Here is a 21,507-nt window from a genome sequence, read left to right on the forward strand (position 1 = left end):
GAATTTGAATAACTTGTACTGCTAACTAGGCATATGAAAAGTATAAATAAGCTGCAAATGTGTATAAGTAAAAAGGCTAAGACATCCAACAATAAAATACTCATATTCATCAACTGTAATACTATCAAAATAATCCTCATGCCAATTAAGAATGATTTATGACATAATTTTTCAACATCTTTGAAAATGCCATTTTTCTCCTTCTAAGACTTTAATTTGATTCAGAAATTGAAATCATTCATAGATTTAAAAAAAAAATCTCAGGGTCAGATATTCAGCTGTTTGTGAGCTACACCATTTTGCATAGGTTGAGCATTTGACCCATTGACTCCAGTGGATTTATATAGCTTTACATCAATTGGTGATCTCAACCATTGACTTCAATGGATCTATGTAGCTTTGCAATAACTGGGGATATAGTGCTTTGACTCCAGTGCAGCTATGTTGATTCACACTGACTGGGTTCCATTGAGTCAACAGCTGGTACACCGATAAAATTAAGTTGGCCCCATAGACTTCAATGGAGACTGTGGCCTGTAAGGTTCCCCCCCCCCACACACACACACACTCTGAACTCTGGGGTACAGATGTGGGGACCCGCATGAAAGACCTCCTAAGCTTATATTTTACCAGCATAGGTAAAAAACTTCTCTAAGGCATTAATTCATTCAGCTGATATTGCTGCCACCACCAAGTGATTTACACAAAATATTCAGGGAAGGGTCACTTGAAATCTCCATCCCTCCAAAATATCCCCCCAAGCTCTTTCACCCCCTTTACTGGGGAGGCTTGAGAATAAACTACCAACCAGTTGCCTTAGCAATATGAGCACAGATCAGACCCTTTGTCTTCAGGACATTGAAATCAATCAATTTCTTAAAAGAAGAACTTTATTTATTAAGAAAAGAATCACACCTGCAAAATCAGGATGGAAGGTATCTTTACAGAGTAAGAAAAAGATTTTAAACACAGAGGATTCCCCTCTGGGCTCAGCTTCACAGTTACAAAAACAGGAATAAAACTACCTCTGTAGCATAGGAAAATTCACAAGCCAAAACAAAAGCTAACCTAACACATTCCCTTGCCCTACTCACAGTTTCTATGGTTTTAGATGGATTATTCCACATATATTTTTTCAGGAGATATTGTACCTGTTTGGCTTCTCCCTCCACCCGGAGAGGGAACAACACACAGAACAACAACAAAATCGTCCCCCCCCACACCATATTTGAAAGTATCTTCTTTTCTCATTGGTCCTCTGGTCAGGTGCCAACTGGGTTATTTGAACTGCTTAACCCTTTACAGGTAAGACAATCTAGTACATCTGCCAAGGATACATAAACATGGCTACCCTTCCCCCTATATTCATGACATGGCCCTTGGGCTGATATTTATTCCTGAATGCAATTATTCATCAGTGTGTCATTTGTGATCTCTTGGATGGGATCCGCATTTCACATGGTGTATATACATGCACTTTGATGTGTTAATGTCTATTTTCTCATACATGATTATAAAAAAAAATTATGACTTTGGTTTCCTCCATGAGAACAGGATTCTGCTTACCAGTCTCTTGATGGCCTTTTTCATCTTGGCATTTCTCAGTGTGTAGATCATCAGGTTCAGCATTTGGGAGTTTACAGTGCCACCTTGTCCAGGGTGAACTTTTTGAAAGGCCAAGCATAGATGAAGATGCTAGGTATGAATACTAAACAAACCATGATAATCTGGGTTCCACAGGTGGACAGAGCCTTGCACTTCCCTTCCATGACATGTGTCCTGGTCTTCACTAAGATGATGGCATAGGAAATTAGCAAAAAGATAAATAATATGATGAGGAACACTCCACCACTGAAGACCATCTACAGTTCAACCAAGTGGATGTCAGTGCAGGCCAATTTGATGACCCGTGGGACATCACAGAAGAAATTGTCCAGGACACTTTGTCCTTAGGATGGCAACTGGAGGAACAGTCCAATCTGAACAACAGAGTGAACAAATACACCCAGCCATGCCAGCGCCACTAGCCCCATGCACACACCCTGGTTCATGATAATCAAATATCTCAGAGGTTTACAGATGGCCATGTACTGATCAATCACCATCCCCACAGGAAAAAAATAACATTGCACCCCCAATGAAGTGGAAGAAGAATATCTGGAAAATGCAGTCATTGAATGAGATGGTTTTATACTTGCAGAGGAGACTGGACAGCAATTTGGGAGCATTGACTGATGAGTAGCTGACATCCATGAAAGCCATGTTGGCCTGCAGGAAGTACACAGGGATGTGGAGTCGGTGGTCGGCTATCACTGTGATGATGATAGCGAAGTTCCCCAGCCAAGTGCTCACATAGACTATGAAGAAGAACATGAAGAGAAAAAACTTCAGCTGATACTTCTAATTGAGGCCCAAGAGAACAAATTCAGTCACTGTAGTGGTGAGGTTCTACACGTCTTTACACTTTACATGTCTACAATAACATTTTATGTGAGGGTTAGGGGAAAAGGCAACTAAAAGCTTTACATTCCAATGTGGGAAGTCCAGGTTTTAACAGACTGTTAACAATGATGGAACCAGTAATTAAGGGAAAGGAGACCTCAAAGTGGCCCATGTTTGGCCGCAGTTACCTAGCTTACCTTAAACTCATAAACATTACTGTCTGTCTGTCTGTAATGAGGCAATGTTTGAATACTGCCTCTGATCAATTCCAAAACTTCAGAACCTTCTCTCATAACAACACTCCATCTCATCTCTGCCCATGCACCAAATAGAGTTCAACATCTTGACACCCTGCCTCACTTACTAACCAGAGAGAAAGGAGACAAATAACTAGGGGGAGGTGCAATGTGGGGGAAAGGTGGGAATGGGGATGTGCACATGGTGGGAATGGGAGAGAGGAAGCAGCACCCTGGTATGGGAGGAGAGGGTGTAGGGAGCACACAGAACACCCGATGGAAGAGGATTGGGGGGAGCTGTAGGGTGTCCTGAAATAGAGGGAGATGGAAGGGATGCACACAGGGAATTTGTGGGGAGAATGCAAGGAGTCCCATAGTATGCAATTTGGCCTCAGCCTGTAGAAGCTATGAATTGTTACCAAGGCACCAAGAAAAGGAGGTCACATTTATGGAAAATGGGAAAATAATCTAAAAGCAGATATCACTTGGAACGATGGGGAAACATTTGGAGGAAGGATAAAACACATCTATTTGTGTAGCCATTAAGGAAAATTATTAACAAAAATACTTCATTCCGGGAAGAAGAATTGCTAGGAAGAGATGGGATCCACCAAATGAAGAGAGGGAAGAGCATCTTCACAGGCAGGCTTGCTAACCTAGTGAGAAGGGCTTTAAACTAGGTCCGCCAGGGGATGGTGCCCTAAGCCCAGTGGTAAGTGGGGAAGTGGGATACTGGGAGGAAACACAAGGGGGAGGGTACAAGATGGGAAGCCTCCTGATTCATAGTGAGAAAGTAGGGCAATCGGCTAATTATCTTAGGTGCATGTACACAAATGCAAGAAGCCTGGGAAACAAGCAGGAAGAATTGGAAGTCCTGGCACAATCAAGGAACTATGATGTAACTAGAATACAGTATCAGAAACTTGGTGGGGCAGTTCACATGATTGGAGCACTGTCATAGATGGCTATAAACTGTTCAGGAAGGACAGGTACAGGAGGAAAGGTGGAGGAGTGGCATTGCATGTAAGAGAGTGGTATGATTGCTCAGAGCTCCAGTATGAAACTGGAGAAAAACCTGCTGAGAGTCTTTGGGTTAAGTTTAGAGGTGAGAGCAACAAAGGTGATGTCATGGTGTGTGTGTGCTATAGACCACCAGATCATAAGATAAGGTAGACAAGGCTTTCTTCGGACCACTAATTGAAGTTTCTAGATTACAGGCCCTGGTTCTAATGGGGGATTTCAATCACCCTGACATCTGCTGGGAGAGCAATACAGTAATGCACTGACAATCCAGGACATTTTTGAAGAGTGTTGGAGACAACTTCCTGGTACAAGTGCTGGAGGAACCAACTGAGAGCCATGCTCCTCTTGACCTGCTGTTTACAATCAGGGAAGAATTGGTAGGGAAAGTAGAGGTGGGTGGCAACCTAGGCAGCAGTGACCATGAAATAGTTGAGTACAGGATCCTGATAAAAGGAAGGAAGGAGAGTAGCAAAATACGGACCCTGGACTTCAGAAAAGCAGACTTAGACTCCCTTAAGGAACTGATAGGCAGGTTCCTCTGGGAAGCTAATATGAGGGGGCAAGGAGTGCAGGAGAGTTGGCTGTATTTTAAAGAAACCTTATTGAGGGCGCAGGAACAAACCATCCTGAAATGCAGAAATAATAGCAAATAGGCAGGATCACCTGGGAGGCTAATATGAGGGGGAAATTATTTGATTTTTTTTAAAGATATTACTTCCAGAAATATCCTGTAGTTATTTTCTCAGAGCAGCACTGTTTCAAGAGGATTTACAGGAATATAAATAATATAATTCATTTTTTGATCTGAAAATCCAATTCTGAGACACATGGAGTATAGATATGTTCAGGAAGTAATGCCTATTGTTAACTAAATATTTTTCATTATAGACCTGCCTCTTTAGTACTTGAACTTTGGAAGTATAGAACTTTTTGGAAAAGAAAAGAAGAATAAAATATTCTTTCAAATATTTTAGAAAAACATTTTTATTTGGATTTTATTAAAAAACAAGCTGTGTTTATCTCTTATTGTCGAATTTCATAATTGTTTGTTTTACCAAAATTTCTTTCTTTCTTTCTATATCAGGTACTAAAGTGCTCTTCAGTCTAACAGTGAAATGTCTGGAAGATGAAAACAGACACATTCAAATGAGAAATTAGGCACAAATGTTTAATTGTGATTAACCACTGGAACAAATTAAATTGACCTGCTGCTAACAAACAGAAAGTGTACAGTACAGGTGCTGGAGGAACCAACTGGGGTCGTGCTCCTCTTGACCGGCTATTTAAAAACAGGAAAGAATTGGTAGGGGAAGTAGAAGTGGGTGGCAACCTGGGCAGCAGTGACCATGAAATGGTTGAGTTCAGGATCCTCACAAAAGGGAGAAAGGAGAGTAATAGAATACGGACCCTGGACTTCAGAAAAGCAGACTTAGACTCCCTTAGGGAACTGATGGGCAGGATCCTCTGGGAAGCTAATATGAGGGAGCAAGGAGTGCAGAAGAGCTGGCTGTATTTTAAAGAAACCTTATTGAGGGTGCAGGAACAAACCATCCTGAGATGCAGAAAGAATAGAAAATATGGCAGGTGACCAGCTTGACTTAACAGGGAAATCTTCAGTGAGTTTAAACTCAAAAAGGAAGCTTACAAAATTGGAAATTAGGAGAGATGACTAGGGAGGAGTATAAAAATATTGCTCAGGCATGCAGTCGCCAAAGCACAATTGGAGTTTCAGCTAGCAAGGGATGTGAAGGGTAACAAGAAGGGTTTCTACAGGTATGTTAGCAACAAGAAGAAGGTCAGGAAAAGTGTGGGACCCTTACTGAATGGGGGAGGCAACATAGTGACAGATGATGTGGAAAAAGCTGAAGTACTCAATGCTTTTTTTCTCTCAGTCTTCACAGACAAGGTAAGCTCCCAGACTGCTGCATTGTGCAACATAGTATGAGGAGGAGGTTAGCAGCCCTCAGTAGTGAAAGAACAGGTTAAGAACTATTTGAAAAAGCTGGATGTGCACAAGTCCATGGGTCCAGATCTAATGCATCTGAGGGTGCTGAGGGAGTTGGCTGATGTGATTGCAGAGCCATTGGCCATTATCTTTGAAAATTTGTGGCAATCAGGGGAGGTCCTGGATGATTGGAAAAAGGCAAATATAGTGCCCATATTTTAAAAAGGGAAGAAACAGAACCCGGAGAACTACAGACTGGTCAGTCTCACTTCAGTCCCCAGAAAAATCATGGAGCAGGTCCTCAAGGAATCCATTTTGAAGCACTTGAAGGAGAGGAAGGTGATCAGGAATAATCAACATGGATTGACCAAGGGCAAGTCATGCCTGACCAACCTGATTGTCTTCTATGATGAGATAAATGGCTCTGTGGATATGCGGAAATCAGTGGATGTGATCTACCTTGACTTTAGCACAGAATTCTTGGCAGCAAGTTAAAAAGTTATGGATTGGATGAATGGACTATAAGGTGGATAGAAAACTCAATGGGTAGTGATGGGCTCAATGGGTAGTGATCAACAGCTTGATGTCTAGTTGGCAGCCGGTATCAAGCGGAGTACTCCAGGGGTTGGTCCTGGGGCGGGTTTTGTTCAACATCTTCATTAATGATCTGGATGATGGGATGGATTGTACCCTCAGCAAGTTCACAGATGACACTAAGCTGGGGGAGAGGTAGATATGCTAGAGGGTAGGGATAGGGTCCAGAGTGACCTAGACAAATTGGAGGATTGAGCCAAAAGAAATCTGATGTGGTTCAACAAGGACAAGTGCAGATTCCTGAACTTAGGAAGGAAGAATCCCATGCACTGCTACAGGCTGGGGACTGACTGAATAAGCAGAAGTTCTGAAGAAAAAGACCTGGGGATTACAGTGTATGAGAAGCTGGATATGAGTCAGCAGTATGCCCTCATTGCCAAGAAGGCCAACGGCATATTGGGCTGTATTAATAGGAGCACTGCCAGCAGATCGACGGAAATGATTATTCCCCTCTATTCGGCACTGGTGAGGCCACACCTGGAGTATTGCATCCAGTTTTGCCGCCCCCCACCCGCTACAGAAGTGATGTGGATGAATTGGAGAGAGTCCAGTGGAGGGCAACAAAAATCATTAGGGGACTGGGGCACATGACTTACAAGGAGAGGCTGAGGGAACTGGGGTTATTTAGTCTGCAGAAGAGAGGAGTGAGGGTTTGATAGCAGCCTTCAACTACCTGAAGGGGGGGTCCAAAGAGAATGGGGCTCAGCTGTTCTCAGTGGTGGCAGATGACAGAACAAGGAGTGATGGTCTCAAATTACAATGGGGGAGGTCTAGGTTGGATATTAGGAAACACTATTTCACTAGGAGGGTGGTGAAGCACTGGAATGGATTACCTAGGGAGGTGGTGGAATCTGAATTCTTGGAGGGTGTGACGGGGTGGGCATACCCCACACTAGCCCAGACAGGTTAGGCCCCAGGGGTTGACTGTGGAAGTCCCGCCTCCCCGGCAAGACTAGGCATGCTCCAAGTGCTGTAGTAGTATGAAGGGAGGGAGACTGGCTCATTCTGTGCTGGAGGCTGCAGGGGAAGGACCTGCCAAGGAAGCTCCTGCGGTGGGCCAGCCACAGCCTCTGACCAAGCTGGGAATCGCAGCTGTCCAGAGCCCGCCTGCATCCCGGCGACTGGAGGAGACCCTGGAGATGACTGGACCTGTCGAACACAGGGGAATCAACGTCTCATGGGAAACCCCATCACAGACTCAGGTAGGAAGTGACCCAGGGAGGGTATCGGAGTGGTACCTCCCACCCAGGGAAAATCAGCGTGTTTCGGCAGGACCCCCCCGCTGAGTCAGTGACAAGCAGCTACACCACTGTTAGGGCCTTGGGTTGAGGCCCGGTGGAGTCAGGTGGGCCCGGGCCTCCCTACTGGGTAGTCACACCCCAATACTATAGAGTCCAGCCGCTAGGCAACGCTGCTCTGCACCAAAGGGAGGCGCTACAGACTCTGGCCACTAGGCCACGCTACCCTGTGCCAAAAGGTCGCTTTATGGACTCTGGCTGTTATGGACGCTCCCTGCAACAAAGGGAGCACTATAGACTCTGGCTGCTAGGCCACGCTGCCCTGCACTGAAGGGTGGCGATATAGACTCTGGCCGCTAGGCCATGCTGCCCTGACCCCACGAGCGTGGACCATCAAAGAGGGATTTTAGGATTTTAGGATTTAGTTGGTGTTGGTCCTGCTTTGAGCAAGCGGTTGGATTAGATGACCTCCTGAGGTCTCTTCCAACCCTAATCTTCTAAGATTCCATGAACATCCCAAGGGAATTCTCCATCACTTGGTGTGTTCCAATCCAGACTGTTTGCCTTTTCAAAAGATGCTTTAGAGAAAATCATGTTATGTGGATCAATAAAGTGGCAACTGGGGCAATCTGTACTGAGAGCAGTACTGTTCAACATATTCATAAATCATCTGGAAAAAGGGGTAATCAGTGAGGTGGCAAATTTTTCAGAGAATACAAAATTACTCAAGATAATGACGTCCAAAGCAGATGGGTGAACTGTTACAAAGGGATCTCACAAAACTGGGTGATGGGCAACAAAATGGCAGATGAAATTCAATGTTGATAACTGCAATGTAATGCACACTGGAAAATATAATACCAACTGTACATACAAAATGTTGAGGTCTAAATTAGCTCTTACCACTCAAGAAAGAGATCTTGGAATCTTTATGGATAAGAAAGAGATATTAGAATTGAAAAAGATACAGAGAAGGGCAACAGAAATTATTAAAGTTATGGAACAGCTTCTGTATCAGAAAAGATTTAAAAGACTTGGACATTTTAGCCAGGAAAACAGACGACTAAGAGGGAATATGATAGAGGTCAATAAAATCTTGACTGGTGTTGTCAGGATTCCCTCCACACTCTAAACTCTTGGGTACAGAAGCAGGGACTCACATGAAAGACCTCCTAAGCTTATTTCTACCAGCTTAGGTTAAAATTCACCAAGGCACAAATTCTCCCTTGTACCTTGGACCCTGGATTAAGTACTGCTGCCACCACCAAGTGATTAGACAAAACTCAGGGAAAGGACCACTTGGAGTTCCTACTCCCCCCTAATATCCCCCAAAGCCCTACACCCCCTTTCCTGTGGAGACTTGAGAATAAACAAGATGAGCACAGACCAACCTTGGGCTTTTTAAGGACGCTAAAAAGACCAGTCAGATTCTTAAAAAAAACAGAACTTTATTAGAAAGAAAAAAGGTAAAAGAAGCACCTCCGTAAAATAAGAATGGAAGATAATTTCACAGGGAAATCAGATTCAAAACACAGAGGATTTTCCTCTGGGCAAAACATTAAAGTTACAAAAAGAAAACCAGGAATACACCGTCCTTTCAGCACAGAGAAAATCACAAGCCAAAACAAAAGTAAAATAATGCATTCCCTCCTAGTACTTACTAATTCTAATGGACTTGGACTGCTTGCTTTCTTGATCTCTCTCCAGCAAGCACCCAGAACAGACAGAGACACAGAAGAGACAAACAAAGCCTTTCCACCACCCTCCACCCCCTATTTGGAAGTATCTTGTTCCCTTATTGTTCCCTTTGGTAAGGTACCAGCCAGGTTACCTGAGCTTCTTAACCCTTTACCAGTAAAAGGATTTTGTGCCTCTGGCCAGCAGGGATTTTATAGTACTGTACACAGGAAGGTTGTTACCCTTCCCTTTATATTTATGACACGCCCCCCAAATCACAGATAGTGTTGGACAGCCAGTTCCACACTGGCAGTTATTTCTTCCTGGAGTTGTAGGAGAAAACAGAGTCAATAAGACGCATGTATCTTTAGATATACTAATGACTATATAAAAACTAACAATATTTTCCACATTTCAAGGATGATTTTAACCAGTTGATTCTGGGAAACTTTCACGGGAGAGTGCACCGTCACTTTTTCCTTCATAGTAAACACCTTCAGGCCACTCAGCGTCATCTCCTCCCTGGGATGTAAACTGACAAACATGTTATTCTCTGGAATAAAAGGACTTTAGAGAATTAACATGGTACACCTTAGGCTTTAGGTTTGAGGTGGAGAATGCTATGAGATAGTTAACAGCTCCCAGGCGCTCCTGGACCGTGAATGGCCCTTCCCACGACGCTTCCATCTTATGGGCCTGGAGTGCCTTCAAGACCATGACCTGGTTCCCTACTTTGAAGGAACACTCTCTGGCATGTTTATCATACGAGGCTTTTTGTCTTCCTCAGCATCTTTTAAGGTTTTTTTAGCAAGGGCTAAAGAGGTTCGGAGGGTGTTTTGTAAGTTGGTTACAAAGTCCACAATGTTAGTTTCTGGAGAAGGCCTAAACCCCTCCCATTGCTGCTTCACCAACTGTAATGGCCCCTTAACCTTGCAGCCATACACAAGTTCAAATGGTGAAAACCCTAAACTGGGATGTGGTACAGCTCTGTAGGCAAAGAGCAACTGCTGCAACACTAGGTCCCAATCATTGGAGTGCTCATTTACGAATGTACGTATCATGGCCCCCAAAGTTCCATTAAACTTCTCCACCAGGACATTCGTTTGATGGTGATAAGTGGTGGCAACCAAGTGATTCACCCCATGAGCTTCCCAAAGGCATGGTTCCTGCCAGGAAATTAGTTCCCAAATCTGTCAGGATGTCAGAGGGCCAACCTACCCTGGCAAAAATGTCTGTTAATGTCTGGCACACACCTTTAGCCCTGGTGTTGCTCAGAGCTGGCCATAGCTTCTGGCTATTGGGTGGCAAAATCCATGAAAGTCAGTATGTACTGCTTTCCTCTGGGTGTCTTTTTCAGGAAAGGACCCAGAATATCCACAGCTACTCGCTGAAATGGAACCTCAATTATGGGTAGTGGCTGGAAAGGGGTTTTGACGTGGTCTTGGGGTTTTCCCACTCTTTGGCACACCTCACAAGACCGGACATAGGTCCTTGCCCATTCCCTCCCCATGGAAGGACCTCCCCAAACGGTCTTTGGTCCTGTTCACCCCAGCATGGCCACTAGGATGATCGTGGGCTAAGCTCAAGAGCTTTACCCGGTACTTAGTTGGAACTACCAACTCTCTCTGAGGATGGCAGTCTTCCTGGTGTCCACCAGAAAGAGTTTCCTTGTATTAAAGTCCTCTTTCTACAACAAACAGGGATCGATTAGAAGAGCTGAGAGGTGGTGGGTTGCTCTGTGCTGCCGTCCAGGCTCTCTGGAGCCTGTCATCTGCTTCCTGCTCAGCCTGGAACTGTTCCCTTGATGCTGGAGACATCAATTCCTCATTGAATTGTAGACTTGGGCTTGGTCCCTTTGGAAGCGATGTAGGTGATGGGGCTGTTTCCATGGATTGTGAACCGCTCTCTGCTGATGAATTATGTTGTATTTCAGGCTCCTGATGAGCCTGTTGCATAGGTTTTATCTGCTGATGCCAGTGCAGGCTCACTGGTGCCCTTTGGTGTTGAAGTTGTAGGCGGGGTTGCAAGCACTGGATTCAGTGCTGTCAATGGTTCTGGTGCTGGCTGCTCCACCAGTTCTGGTTCTGGGACTGGTTCTGTCTGTGTTTCTGCAACTGGATCCACTACTGCTGTCGTAGACATTGGTATGGGGTCTTGTTCCACCACCTCAGTCTAGGTCTCTGGTAACACAGACAGGGCCTTTGTAGAAGGCTCGGGGACAGAGCTAGGTGTGAAGGCTTGCCTAGCCTGGTTGCGGGTGACCATTCCCATCCTGTTGGCTAACTTCACATGGTTGGCCAAGTCTTCCCCCAGTAGCATGGGAATGGGATAATCATCGTAGACTGCAAAAGTCCACATTCTTAACCAGTCCTTGTACTGGACAGGCAACTTGGCTGTAGGCAAGGTTAAAGAGTTTGACATGAAGGGTTGAATTGTCACTTGGTCCTCTGGGTTGATGAATTTGGGGTCCACTAAGGGCTGTTGGATAGCTGACACTTGTGCTCCAGTGTCCCTCCATGCGACAACCTTCTTCCCGCCCATACTCACAGTTTCCCTTTGCTCTGAGGGTATCTGGGAGGCATCTGGGCCTGGAGACCTTTGGTGTGATTGTGGTGTAATGAACTGCAATATTTTGGGGTTCTTGGGGCAGTTGGCCTTTACATGCCCCAGCTCATTACATTTAAAACACCGCCAAGCTGACTGGTCACTGGGGTGAGGTTGATTGCTGGATACAGGTGTGGTGGGATGATAAGGTGTCTGGAGTTTTCCTTGGGTTGTCCCCGGTGATACGGTTTTGTTTTGGGTTGTCCCTTCTGATATTCGCTCCAACTGTTACCAGTTTTTTTTCTTTTCTGCCACCTCCACCCATTTGGCTCCAATCTCCCCCACCTCAGTTACAGTTTTGGGCTTCCCATCTAGGATATATCTTTCTATTTCCTCAAGAACACCCTGTAAGAACTGCTCCATTTGCATTAGGAAGGGCTACTCTTCCGGAGATTTAACACTTGCTTCTGGTATCCAGACATCCCAATTTTTCACAAAGTGGTAGGCGTGTCGGGTAAATGACACGTCTGAACCACCAACAGGCCTGCTCGGGTGTTAGCCCCATTCGTATCCTGGCCTTGTCTTTAAAAAGTTCATAGCTGTTCATGTGTTCCTTAGGCATTTCAGCTGCCACCTCTGCTAAGGGTGCACTGAGCTGCGGTCTCAGCTCCACCATATACTGATCTGTAGAGATGCCGTACCCAAGGCAGGCTCTTTCAAAAATTTCTAAGAAGGCCTCTGTGTCATCGCCTACCTTGTAGGTGGGAAATTTCCTTGGGAGCGGCACCCGGAGAAAGATTGGTAGGGTTATCTGGTTGATTCAGGTTAGCTTTTTCCAGATCTAATCGCTTCAGCGCTAACTCCGGCTCCAAGCGTTTTGCCTCTGCCCCCAAGTGGTGCTTCTCTGCCTCCACCTCCAAGCGGTGCTTCTCTGCCTCCAAGCATTTTACCTGTTTCCTCTCCTCTGCTTCCAACTCGAAGCGTTTTAAGGCTATCTGTCTGTCATGTTCTTTTTGTCTCTCTTCAGTTTCAAATTTAGCTAATTCTAGTTTCTGTTGGACATTGCATTTCACCATCCTAGCTCCTGCTTGCCTAGCTTACCCGAGAGCTAAAAAGAAAAAAAAACTGTTTGTGAATTTCCTGGCTGTAAGCTAACATCTCTGCCTCCAGGCAAAGAGAGAGAAAAACTCCTCAGGTCTGTGTTCCTGGTTCAAAATAATCTCTGGTTCAAAATGATCCCACAGCTCTGCCACCATGTCAGGGTTCCCTCCCCACTCTGAACTCTAGGGTACAGACATGGGGACCTGCATGAAAGACCCCCTAAGCTTATTTCTACCAGCTTTGGATAAAACTCATCAAGGCACAAATTCTCCCGTGTAACGTGGATTGGGTAGCATTGCCACCACCAAGTGGATAGACAAAACTCAAGGAAAGGACCACTTGGAGTTCCTACTCCCCCTTAATATCCCCCAAAGCCCTACACACCCTTTTCTGAGGAGGCTTGAGAATAAACAAGATGAGCACAGACCAACCTTGGGATTTTTTAGGACACTAAAAAGACCAATCAGATTCTTTAAAAAAAAAAAAAAACAGAACTTTATTAGAAAGAAAAAAGGTAAAAGAAGCACCTCTGTAAAATTAGAATGGAAGATAATTTCAAAGGGAAATCAGATTCAAAACACAGAGGATTTTCCTCTGGGCAAAACTTTAAAGTTACAAAAAGAAAACCAGGAATACACCTTCCTCACAGCACAGAGAAAATCACAAGCCAAAACAAAAGTAAGCTAACGCATTCCCTTGCTAGTACTTACTAATTCTAATGGAGTTGGACTGCTTGCTTTCTTGATCTGTCTCCAGCAAGCACCCAGAACAGACAGACACAGAAGAGACTAACAAAGCCTTCCCCCGCCCCAGATTTGAAAGTATCTTGTACCCTTATTGTTCCTTTTGGTCAGGTGCCAGCCAGGTTACCTGAGCTTCTTAACCCTTTACAGGTAAAAGGATTTTGTTCCTCTGGCCAGGAGGGATTTTATAGTACTGTATACAGGAAGGTTGTTCCCCTTCCCTTTATATTTATCACAGGCATGGAGAATGTGAATAAGGATGTGTTATTTACTCCTTCTCATAACACAAGAACTAGGGGTCACCCAATGAAATTAACAGGCAGCAGGTTAAAAAAAAATAGGAAGTAGTTCTTCACACAACACATAGTGAGCCTGTGGAACTCGTTGCCAGGTGATGTTGTGAAGGCCAAAATTAGAACTGGGTTCAAAAAAGAATTAGATAAGTTCATGCAGGATAGGTCCATGAATGGCTATTAGCCAGGATGGGTAGGAAGGGTGTCCCTAGTCTCTGTTTGCCAGAAGTTGGGAATGGTCAACAAGGGATGGATCACTTGATGATTACTTGTTCTGTTCATTCGCTCTGGGGCACCTGGCATTGGCCACCATTGGAAGACAGGATGCTGGGCTAGATGGACCTTTTGTCTGACACAGTATGGCCGTTCTTATGTTCTAACTCATGTCCAGTACAGCCAAAGCCCAGAAAGGCAACAGAACCAAAGGACTGGAGGAGTTTCAAAAGGCTCCTTCTGTCAAGACACAGGTTTGGGGGAACCAGACTGACACACAGGGACCCTCTGGGGGTATCTGAACAAGCTTGGCCTGCCCAGGTGCCCACCATGGGATGGGATGGCTTTGGCTGAGATGCTTTATTCCTGCTGTTAAAATAAATCAGAGTGACATAAGGAGGCTGCATGTGTGTGTCTTTGAATTCACTCGTCTTCCAAAGGGAAGAGTAGCAGGTACTAAATACAGTCTATATGGTTAAGAAGGATGAATACACAGTCTAGGCCCAGACCTAAGGAGCTCTGTTCTTGTCTCTTTCAACAGCTGAAGTTGGTCCAATGCAAGATGTTACCCCACCCACCTTGTCTCTCTCATTTTTTCATGAACATTTTCATCTTTGATGAACTCCCTTATTGCAACAAAAATACAGTTTGTCACAAAAAAACAGCTTACAAGGGAGAAAGTTTTGTTTTGTTGAATGGGCCTTAAATAGACTGGCTGAGATTTTTCAGAGTTGCTTAAACCAATTCCCAGTGGTTTAATTTAAATGACATTGATTTCACCAGTGGAAGATCTGACCCTATGAATTATTAACTGCCCTAAAACTTGATTAAGGGAGAAATCAGGTTGTCCAGTGCTGCCTTGTGCCCTTACACAATGTAGAAAATGGTGAAACATAAACCTCTGGAATCGAGATTTACACCAGCTGAAGATCCAACCACAGCGAATTTTTCTAAGTGCTCTAAAATCCACCTGCTGAATCACATTGTTTTTGAAAATTGCTGTGTCGCCTTGGTGCCTGAGTTAGGGTAAGTGGGGCAAATTTTGAGTCACTTGAACCAGGGATTCCTGAAATAGAACTCCCCTAAATAGGGGACCTGAGAATGGAACATTGCAGTTCGTTTTGGCTTGGCTCCTGTTTTGATTTCAGATTTGGCTTTCGCCCTCCTTCTTGCTCAAGGATGCAGGTGTTAAGAGGAAAATTGATACACTCGGGATAGACCTGAGGCGGTGTTTACAGAGTACAAACAATGATTCTCTTGGGAGATGGCTCTGCAATAACTTCTGAGCCCAGTCTCCCCAGATGGACTTTGCCTGTCAGCTGGGCACAGAGCGGGGGCTGGGGGGGTTGGTGGCTGAGGGGCACGGAAATGCTTGCTTTCCAAAGCTCTTTAGGGCAGGACGGCAGAAGAGCTCTGAAGAGAGACAGTGAGGCAGGCAGCCAGGGCAAGAGAAGACAATTCTTGCAACGAATGGGCTAAGGATTTCAAGTTTAAATCTCAAATCAATTTCCTTCCACGGGAACATACTTACCAGACTGGATCATCAATCCATCTAACTCGGTATTCCCTGCTCCCTGCTATGCTGGATCAAACCCCTGTGTGCATCTAGCCTGCTGTGTCCCCACCCCTTTCCCTTTGACCCCAGAACAGACCTATGTGACCATCCAGCCCACTTACCCCAGCTAGTCCGGTAACCCCCGATATATGCTGCACCAAAACAGACCCACAGTCCATATATTGCAGCCATTAATCGTGACCATGTCCCTACTGGGACAATTTGTCCATTGAGCCTAGTTTCACCTCTGCAGCCATGGAGCATCAGGATTGAGAGCTGCGGAGATGGTGAACTCAGGCCCAGGACAGGAAAGGGCAGCAGGTTAGTACTGAGGGGCAATGGGAGAGCTCCAGAGTGTGTGGGGTCCCCAGGATGGGAGAGGAGAGAATGTAGGTTGGGATTGATAGGAAGCATCAGAGCAGTGAAGGGGAGCCCAGGGGTATCATATTGGGGGGTGCTGGTCAGGATTGAGGGGCAGAGGCAGAAGAAGGAGCCCAGAGCCAATAGTGCATCTTATTCCATCCTCAGGCTCCCTCACTAGAGCTTTTCCAATGCCCCAGAATCCTTAAGGAACAGTGAAGGGAGCAACTGGCTGTTCTCAAACCTCCCCTTCCAGACCTGGAATAGAACTTAGGTGTCCAATTTCCCATCAGCCCCCCCCCACTCTAACCACTAGACCCCCCTCCCCTTTGAATGCAATCTGTATTATGGTAATTATAACAGAGAACAGCAGAGATGACAGCTGTTCATCTTGGAGATTATATTTTCCCTTTTGTTTTTATGTTGACTTGTCCCCCAAATACCTATTCAGGACCAATGTCCTTCACCTCCCCTCACTGTGGCTACAGTTCCAATATTAAGCCACTGCTCAGCTGGCAATCCAGTTTGGGGGAAATGACAAAAATTGTTTGATGTGAGGTCTGCCTCTTAGTCTGAAGTCTGGGAGGATGGGGGCTAGAGCACTGGGGGCTGTGAACCATGATTCCTAGGTTGTGTCTCTGGGAGGGGAGTGGGGGCTAGTAGGTTAGAGTGGAAGAGGGAGGGCTGCTAGACAGAGAGAGCAGGGACTTGTACCTGTGTCTCCTACACCCCAGGAAAGCACCCCGGCTACCTTGCTGTTCTGGTACCTGCTTGTCATCTGAAACTGTATCCTGGACAGGAAAATCATTCTCAATCACATTTTGTGTTGAAACTGTTCCATGGCCCGTAAACTGTTTGGTTTTGAAAAAATAACTTATTTTTTTTTTTAGAAAAAGTTTTGCCAACTTAATTAATGTATGTATGTATGTCTGTATGTATTTATTTTGACCTGCTATCACTAGGGACTTAAGGTCAGACATTGTAAAGAATTTAGGTTCCTCCTGAAATCTTCAAACACTGGATGTCTAACTCCCTTTGCTGTCAGTGGCTGTTTTTGAAAATCCCAGTAGATGCCCAGATACCTTTGAAATCTGTCCCTTAAACATCTTCGAAAATCTGGTCCTAAGTCACTCTGAAGCAGCACAAGTAACTCAACTTGAGTTTTCTATATACCCACCAGCTTCCTAACTGTTTGACAATATTGTATTAATACAGATGCAATAAATGGGCAAAATCTGTTAACAGAACCCAGCCACTGTCCAACATTAGACAGTGTTAAACAAAGTCCAGTGTTTGGTAAAGATATGTCAGACACCTTAGTGCTATAGCAGACACACCATTAAACATCCTTTTATTAAAGATACAGAAAAGGAGGAAAAACAGTTAAAGAAGCAAGGTGGATGAGATAGAACTCTGCGTGGGTTGAAAGTTTGTCTCTCTCTCCAACAGCAGTTGGTCCAGTAATAGATATCACATCACCCCATTTGTCTTGCCAATATCTTGGGACCAACGTGGCATACAGAAAACAGTTAAAGCCCTTGAAATATAAATTATTAAATAAGTGTTTTATTATAAGAACAGCCCTTGCTCCCTGGAGAGAGTTTCAGAAGAAACAAACCCCCTTGTTTGGCTGTCTCTTAGATGGCATCAAAGATGATAATAATTCTTGTTGGAGAAAGGAAAAGCGGTCAGTTGAGATGGGCTGAAATTGTTGTTGTTGCTGCTGTCCGATCCATTTTCATCTCAGGTGGTGGTTGGGATTCAGCCGGGAATGTAGAGGTGGTGATGTCGCCTTGGTCCATATCTCTGGCCCAGTCTGGTCAGAGCATCTCCCTGGATCAGGATGACAAAGGTCTGGGGACCCAGGAATTGGTCGGGGTGGCAGTCATGTTGGTGAACCTCATTCCAGTAGCCTCTGTCTGTTCTTCCAACAAATCTCTTTCTTGAAGGACCCCCAAAAGGAGGTGACAGGGGGAATAGGCCATACCCTCATTATTTTATTCACCAATCAGGCCTAGTTTCTGACATTCCACGGATTTCCCACACCAACTTTTCTTGTTTAACAAGGATGATCTGAACACTGTCCTTGAATTCTACCAGGAGACCTTTTTGTTTGAACTAACTCAGTCTCTGTCTCCCATTCATACCTTTTCCCATCAACATTTGTTACTGTAGGTTATGATATCTTTTTAACTTTCACATACTTTTTACAGTTAAGCTCATAATAAGGCTAAATGTCTCAGCTCAACTATCACACTACTGCCCTTCCTCTGCTTGTAGGGGATGGACTTCCTCCAGATGATGGGGAGGGAAAACAGCACCTTGGTGACCGAATTCATCCTCCTAGGTCTCGCCAGCAAACCAGAGGAGCAGCTCGTCCTCTTTGGGGTCTTCACAGTCATTTACCTGGTGGCCCTGATTGGCAATATGCTCATCTTACTGCTGGTCAGCCTGGACTCTCGGCTCCACACGCCCATGTACTTCTTTCTGGGCAACCTCTCGGTGGTGGACATTGGCTACATCAGCTCCACTGTGCCCAAGATGCTGGCCAATTACCTGTCTCGAGACATGTCCATCTCATGGGCCGGTTGTCTCTCCCAGATGTTCTTCTTCATCTCCTTTGGTGGGATCGAGTGCCTGATTCTAGGGGTCATGGCCTACGACCGCTATGTGGCCATCTGTCACCCGCTGCACTACTGTACATTCATGAGACGACGGGTGTGTGCCCTGCTGGCTGCAGCTGCCTGGGCCATAGGCTTGGCCAACTCAGCCGTGCACTCATGCTTGATGTCCATCCTATCCTTCTGCCGGGTCAACATCCTCCGCCACTTCTTCTGTGATATCCCCCCACTCTTACAGCTCTCCTGCTCTGACACACAGGTCAACCAGGCTGCCACCTTTGCCTTGGGTGGTGGCCTTGTCTCGAGTTCTTTGCTGGGGACACTGGTGTCCTATGTGTACATCGCGCTGGCCATCCTTAGGATCCGCACGAGGGAAGGGCGCCTCAAGGCCTTCTCCACCTGCACCTCCCACCTGACCGTGGTCAGCCTCTACTTTGGTACCATCCTCTTCACCTACCTCCGCCCCAACTCTACCTACTCACAGGACCAGGACCGGGCACTGCCCGTGCTCTATGGCATCATCATCCCCATGCTCAACCCCATCATCTACAGCCTGAGGAATAAGGAGGTGAAAGGCTCACTCCGAAAAGTTTTGGGCAGGAGCTAGGCAGGTGAAGGGAAGGTGTCGTCTTCTAATGTATAGTGAACTGGCTTAGGAGCCACCTGGGTTCTATATGCAGCTCTGGGATGGGAGTGATATCTAGTGGGTAGAGCGTGGGGGTGGGAGTCAGGACTCATGGGTTCCACACTCATTTGAATGAAAGTCTCTCTGTGTGTGTACACAGGGATTGTTATTCCAGGTGCCAAAGATTTCTCTGTTTTTGTCTGAACATTTTTTAGTTTACAGCAGTATTAGGTGTAACATTTGGGGAGCATAAAAGCTTGATTTTTCTTTGCTGAAAAGCTTAAAACAATTCAGAGGTCAATTTTCAGTTTCTTAACATAACATCAGCAATTTCTGATGAGTAATTTTCCCACTGGGGAAAGAAATTGGTAGAACAGAGCTATGAAACACCTTGTTTCTTGTCACTGCCTCAGTTGTTGGAATTTATAGGTGGGAAACATCAATCAACATGCTCCCCAAGGACCCCATGGTGATAAATCCATAGTTTATGTCTGTCGTATACCATTGTACATCTGCTTTGCTAACTGTAGAAACCTGTAGAACTAGGAAAAAAGGCCCATTATTTTCACAGGAAGTAAATAAATACATTAATAATGTTTTGTTTTGTAAGAAAATTTCCCACAAGAATCTTTTGGTTCTTTTTGTTCATTTGTTTGTTTTGGTTTTTGCAACAAAAAACAAAACTCCAAAAATTCTTTTTCAAAAACATTTTTGTAGAAATGTTGAGTTATCAATAAAATCATCCAGTATTTGTATAAATGTTCAGTGTCAAAAAGCATTTTGGGTAAAATGTTTCAGGTTTCTGTGAAAATTTCCAGTTTTCAGTATAAAATGTTTGTTTTTTAAAACCTTTTTATATTTTTTTAAAAGTATATTTCTGAAAATGGAGTTGCTTAAATAGACTTTTTCTTTTAAAAAATGGTCAGTTTCTGCATTTAGAATGAAACACTCGAAATTATCAACAAAAATGACAATTTCCTGCACACATTTCTGATTTGGTCAAAAAAACATTTTTTCCTTGGAACTATTAGGAAAGATAGATGATAAGTCAGAAAATATCATAATTCCACTATATAAATCCATTTTATACCCACGTGTTGAATTTTGCATGGATTTCTGAGCATCCCATCTAAAAAAATATTAAAAATAGAAAAAGTACAGAAAAGAACAACAAAAATGTTTAGGGGAATGGAACAGCTTCCAAATGAGGAGAGATTAAAAAGTCTGAGACTTTTCAGCTTGGAAAAGTCACAACTAGGAATTGATATGATAGAGGTCTGGGTCAGAACAAAGGTCCATCTAGCACATTATCCTGTCTTCTGACAAGGGCCAAAGCCAGGTGCTTTGGAGGGAATGAACAGAACAGGCAACCATTGAGTGATCCGTCCCCTGTCATCCAGGCCCGGCTTCTGGCAAACAGAGGCTAGGGCCGCCAACTGTGCCCATCCTGGCTAATATCCATTGATGGACCTATCCTCCATGAATTTATCTAGTTCTTTTTTTAACCTTGTTATAGACTTGGCCTTCACAACATCCCCTGGCAAAGAGTTCCACAGTTTGGCTATGTGTTGTGTGAAGAAATATTTTCTTTAGTTTGTTTGAATTCTGTTGCCTACTGATTTCTTTTGGTGACCCCTAGTTCCTGTGTTATGAGGAGGCATAAATAACACTTCCTGATTTACTTTCTCCATGCCAGTCATGATTTTATAGACCTCAATCATATCCCCCCTTAGTTGTCTCATTTTCAACCTGAAAAGTCCCAGTTTTATTAATCTCTCTTCATACAGCAGCCATTCCATACCCCTAATTATTTTTGTTGCCCTTTTCTGAACCTTTTTCAATTCCAATATATCTTTTTTGAAATGGGGTGACCGCATCTGTATGCAGTATTCAAGATGTGGGCATACCCTGGATTTATATAGAGACAATATGATATTTTCTGTCTTATTATTTATCCCTTTCTGAATGATTCCCCACACTCTGTTTGCTTTTTTGACTGCCACTGCACATTGAGTGGATGTTTTCAGAGAACTATCCACACTGACTCCAAGATCTCTTTCTTGAATAGTAACAGCTAATTTAGACCCCATCATTGTATATGTATAGTTGGTATTATGTTAGTTGTCCGGGGAGGTCAAATCTTCATAGCCAGTAGTCCAAGGATTGTCCCTTCACAGTCCGCAAGTGTTTACCCAGGTCCATTATTTGCTCTCTCTGCTTGTTTGTCCATTCAGACTCCTATTAAACTAAGCCACCATAGTTATACAGTAAACACCCTGGCAACCAGGGCAACACGG

At 44.5% G+C, this 21,507-nt stretch overlaps 1 protein-coding gene and 1 pseudogene across 1 annotated transcript; one reads left to right on the top strand and one right to left on the bottom strand.

The window, feature by feature from the left end:
* Window positions 1–1,524: 1,524 nt before the first annotated feature.
* LOC128846008 (olfactory receptor 4D1-like) lies at window positions 1,525–12,775 on the bottom strand (annotated as a pseudogene).
* Window positions 12,776–18,198: 5,423 nt separating this feature from the next.
* LOC128846880 (olfactory receptor 1019-like) lies at window positions 18,199–19,192 on the top strand. The gene has a single exon (XM_054046136.1). It carries the CDS (start codon window positions 18,248–18,250, stop codon window positions 19,190–19,192), a length of 945 nt encoding a protein of 314 aa, XP_053902111.1. The 5' UTR covers window positions 18,199–18,247.
* Window positions 19,193–21,507: the final 2,315 nt, after the last annotated feature.

The sequence above is a fragment of the Malaclemys terrapin genome, chromosome 12 (assembly GCF_027887155.1).
Source record: "Malaclemys terrapin pileata isolate rMalTer1 chromosome 12, rMalTer1.hap1, whole genome shotgun sequence".
NCBI lineage: Eukaryota > Metazoa > Chordata > Testudines > Emydidae > Malaclemys > Malaclemys terrapin.

What these genes read in the sequence shown, in the direction of transcription:
- LOC128846880 (XM_054046136.1), top strand. Translation starts at nt 18,248, where the DNA reads ATGGACTTCCTCCAGATGATGGGGAGGGAAAACAGCACCTTGGTGACC.